Source organism: Cherax quadricarinatus, unplaced genomic scaffold, assembly GCF_038502225.1.
Source record: "Cherax quadricarinatus isolate ZL_2023a unplaced genomic scaffold, ASM3850222v1 Contig2285, whole genome shotgun sequence".
In the NCBI taxonomy this organism is placed as follows: Eukaryota; Metazoa; Arthropoda; class Malacostraca; order Decapoda; family Parastacidae; genus Cherax; species Cherax quadricarinatus.
In genome coordinates, this window is record NW_027197311.1 from 1 (window position 1) to 4,865 (window position 4,865).

A 4,865-nucleotide genomic window follows, 5' to 3' on the forward strand; every position below is an offset into this window, starting at 1 on the left:
GGTTCATTCGCAGTCAGCATTTGCCAGACTTGCCTCTAGCTGGGTGAAGCACGGTGCTCTCTCCCAGGCTCCTGTCTTTACCTTTATCACAGTGTGGAACACTGATATCCAACTCCTGTACATAGTGTACATAAGTATACATATCTGTAGATAAACATTTGGCGAAGGAAAATACACTATACATATCAAATCACTGTTGCACACTACAGATATCACATCACTATTACGCACTACAAAGGTCACATCACTGTTACACATAAACATCATCACTATTACACACTTCAAACATCACATCACTGTTACAGAAACATCATATCACTGTTACACATAACGACCATCACATCACTATTATACACTACAAACATCACATCACTGTTACACATAAAAAACATGACATCACTGTTACACATAAACATCATTACTATTACACACTACATCACATCACTGTTACACAAACATGAAATCACTGTTACACATAACGAACATCACATCACTATTACACACTACAAACATCACATCACTGTTACACATAAACTTCATCACTATTACACACTACAATCACATCACTGTTACACATATACATCACATCACTGTTACATATAACAAACATCACATAACTGTTACACATAACATCACATCACTCTTACACATAATCATCACGTCACTATTATACACTACAAACATCACATCATTGTTACACGTAACATTACATCACTGTTACACATAAACATTACATTACTGTTACACATGACATTACATCACTGTTACACACAAACATCAGATCATTTTTACACAATAAACATCACTTCAGTGTTACAGAAACAACACATCACTATTACACATAACAAACTTCACATCTTTCAATTGACGCCTCTCTCGGTACATTCCAGATTAAGATTAAAAAATGTTCACTACTCACCCCGTGCTATCACTCACAACCTAGTTGATGAGATACAGTGCCGCAAAAAGTGGACGGTGGTCAAAGCCTCCGTCATTCCTTATGTTGAAGGACCCACACGGGCTTAGCGCTTAAGGACACAGATGTCTTGATAAGTTTGATTCACAGACATGTTGTCTCGTATTTTCTTTTAATTTAATTTTAATTTGTATAAAATATCTGTATTTTATGCAAATAAGATAACTGATATTTTGCCATATATTTCGTTTTCTTTATTATTTAACTTTTGTATTAAATTACCTACCATACCACGGGCGGGGATAGAACCCGCGATCAGAGAGTCTCAAAACTCCAGACCGTCACGTTAGCCACTGAACCAGCTAGCCACAATAGGTTCGCGGGTTCTAATCCCACCCGTGGTATGGTTTGTTTGCAATCGTGTCATTACGATTACCTGAGTCATGTTAACGGCTTTGAGGGGACTTGAGCTAGAGTTCGTCACGGCCACGCTAGCTGGAGATTCGTCTGTAAAAGCTTGCACTTGTGGTCACAGTAGTGCTTATGCTATCCTTCCTATGGTGTAGAAATATACCTAGTTGGATGAATCTTATTGTGGCTAGCTGGTCCAGTGGCTAACGCGACGGTCTGGAGTTTTGAGACACTATGATCGCGGGTTCTATCCCCGCCCGTGGTATAGTTTGTTTGCAATCGTGTCATTACAATTTCGTGAGTCTTTAAATTACTTATTTTTCACTACATATAAGATATAACGTGTATCCTTATGTCACTCCCACTAATCTGTCTTACCGGGTTAACTTCAGTCATCTTAACTACATTAATCTAAGTGTATATCATATATTAATCTCACTCCAACTTGACTATATTACAACTTATCTACTCTTTTACTTCACTTTAAGTAGTCACTGCCGTCACACTATCGTAATTTACACTAGTTTTCTCTCCCTTTAAACAAGTAACTAAAATCTAACTTAACTATATTCTGTATTTCAGACATATTTTAGTGTCTTCGTTGACAGGTTTAATATACTTTTTAAACTTATATCATTAGTTAAATTTAGATTGAATCTTAAGAAAAAGCTTACCCTATTTAGGTTCACTTGAATTGCCTTGAAAAAAGATTAACTAATTCACCCAACATGGATTCTCCAGCTGCCGTCGGTACTTTATACTTCAAGAGCAGCAGGTTTGGGAAGGAGAACTCTGTTAAGGTACCACTGGAAGAAAATGGATATATGTCCGGACAAATGGCCAGATTGGCCATCCTTAGGAAGCTCGGGACTTCTGTAAATACATTGAAGGTCTTAGTTAATGGTAAGTTCATAAGCGATGAAAGTTTCATAAGGAATGAAACTCATGTTTATATTATGACTCGTATGGAAGAGGAGAAGATCCACGATGACTGTCCCCTCCAGCAGGAAGGTGGCTTCCCTCACAAACGGGAAGGTGACTATCCCCATAAACGAGAAAGTGACCTTACCCACAAGCGGGAAGGTGATGGACCCCGCAAGCGGAAAAGTGACTGCCCCCGCAAGCGGGAAGGTGACTGCCCCCGCAAGCGGGAAGGTGATGGACCCCGCAAGCGGAAAAGTGACTGCCCCCGCAAGCGGCATGGTGACTTACCCCTCAAGCGGAAAGGTAACTTACCTGAAGAATGGGAAGGTGACTTCCTCCACAAATGGGAACATGACTTCCCCCGCAAGAAGGAAAATGACTGCCCCCGCAAGCGGAAATGTGACTTCCCCCGGAAGCGGGAAAATGATTTCTCCCCAGAGCGGTATGATTATGTCTGCCACAAACAGCAAGATGACTTCCGCCGCAATCTGATAGACGATAACCAACGCAAGCGCAACGATGACGGTAACCGCAAGCGGAAACGTGACTTCCACAGCGAGTGTCAAGATGACTCTGCTTCTGCTAATAAGAAACAGAGGCCTAACCGCGATAAAAAGACTATCATGGAGTGCCTGCGGCCTTTCACGAATAAAAAGCCTGACTTCGAGAGCCAGGACTCACAAGAACTAGACAAGGACGAGGAGCTACGAAGGTTGGAGAAAATCTGGGCACAAGCCGCTGACAGATTGGCTCTCGACACGTGGATGCATGCACCCAGTTGGTCAGACCCAAAAAGTTCATGGGTTTCACGCTTCATGGTTAAGTACGAGAATGTCTAGTTTGCCTCAGTTTGGCGTTAAATAAGATGAGAGATATACACACTGATTAGTTTGTAAAGATTTTTGTGTGTTTTTTGTGCGTTTTTTTTTTTTTTTTGGTAAATGTAGCTTTCATTTCTGCTCGAGATGCTGTGACTGTTGCACCTATATGCATTTCTGTCCACTGTCAAGGATATTAAAAGCGAATTTTTTCTATAATTTTATATAAAAATTCACGATTCTGATTATTTTTACTTTATTGTCAATATAAATATAGGAACGATTTATTATATATATATATATATATATATATATATATATATATATATATATATATATATATATATATATGCAAAACAACCACTGTGAACGAATAAAGAAATTCCAAACGCTTTCGTGACTACTCACATTATCAAGGAACAGTAAAAGCAATACATCAAAGGAAGGCATATACAGCGTCTAGACCACACCTCACTATCACATCCCACAACAAATCAACACATGACACGCGACACATAAGAAAGGGAACACAGCAGCATGCCCCCTGGCCCAACTAGACAGGTCCTTCACCCAACCAACGAACAAACTATTCTACGCAAAAATTAAGAATTTTAAAATTTATTATTTGTCCAATGTATTATTAAATTCTTCACAAATTCTATTAATTATACATCAATCTAATTTATATAAACCAAAGGAAATATTCATATTATTGTCAAAACTGCTTTTTATGGAATAAGATTCAATAACATTCATAAGAACATAACATAAGAATGGAGGAACACTGCAGAAGGCCAACTGGCCCATGCGAGGCAGGTTCTTATCAAAGCAACTTCTACCTAAAGCTACCCAAGAAATAACTCCCGTACCCAATGACACCAATCAAACCCAGCCCCTTCCACTCATATATTTGTCCAATCTCTTCTTAAAGCTACCCAAGGTCCTAGCCTCTATCATCCTACTGTTTCAAACTTTGGAACAATGCTCTTCTCCAGACTGAGGGACTGACCACCTCAAAACTTTAAGGGTGATGGACTGATTACATCGTCTTCAAGTCTCTTCTGCTTCTATCAACTTTTCTGTACTCGACTGAAGAAGCCTACTGTGTAGGCGAAACGTTTCGAAATAAACATACCTAACTGTTGCATATGTGTCTTACCTAACAATTTTGTTCTTATGTTCTTCTTATTATTTCTGGTTCTTACCTGGTTCGACACCGTCAGTACTTTATTAATATCCCTCTTGCTTATGCCCGCCATCCACTTATACACTTCAGTGATATCTCCCCTCAATCTACGCCTCTCCAGAGAGTGGAGATTTAAGGCTTTAAGTCTATCTTCATACGGGAGGTTCCTTACACAGTAAATCATTTTAGTCATTCTTCTCTGTATGTTCTCTAATGAGTCTATATCCATCCTGTAGTAAGGGGACCAAAACTGAGCAGCATAATCTAAATGAGGCCTCACTAGTGATGCATAGAGCTGTAAAATAACTTTTGGACTTCTGTTGCTTATACTTCTTGAGATGGTTTAGAAAGACACATAAGCAAACACTATAACATATTTATTAGAAAACGTTTCGGTCCTGGGACCTTGATCACTTCTAATAAATGTGTTTTCTAATAAATATGTTATAGTGTTTGCTTACGTGTCTTTCTAAACCAACTTGTCGGTATTTATTACCAAGGTTTATACCACTTCTTGAGATAAATCCAAGTAATCTGTTGGCCTTGTTGCGCACACTAAGGCACTGCTGTCTTGGCTTTAGATTTCTGCTTACCATGAATCCCAAGTCTT

General features: G+C 39.1%; 1 protein-coding gene across 1 annotated transcript; it reads left to right on the plus strand.

The window, feature by feature from the left end:
- The first annotated feature begins 1,863 nt into the window (after nt 1-1,863).
- Nucleotides 1,864-3,363, plus strand: LOC138851823 (RNA-binding protein 25-like). Its single transcript, XM_070081309.1, has 2 exons — nt 1,864-2,410; nt 2,459-3,363. The coding sequence occupies exons 1-2, from the start codon at nt 2,056-2,058 to the stop codon at nt 3,088-3,090; spliced, it is 987 nt and encodes a 328-aa protein (XP_069937410.1). The 5' UTR covers nt 1,864-2,055; the 3' UTR covers nt 3,091-3,363.
- The last annotated feature ends 1,502 nt before the right edge of the window (nt 3,364-4,865 follow it).

Coding starts and splice junctions, on each gene's coding strand:
- LOC138851823 (XM_070081309.1), top strand. CDS start 2,056: ATGGATTCTCCAGCTGCCGTCGGTACTTTATACTTCAAGAGCAGCAGG. Junction 2,411..2,458: donor CCTTACCCACAAGCGGGAAG/GTGATGGACCCC, acceptor GCAAGCGGGAAG/GTGACTGCCCCCGCAAGCGG.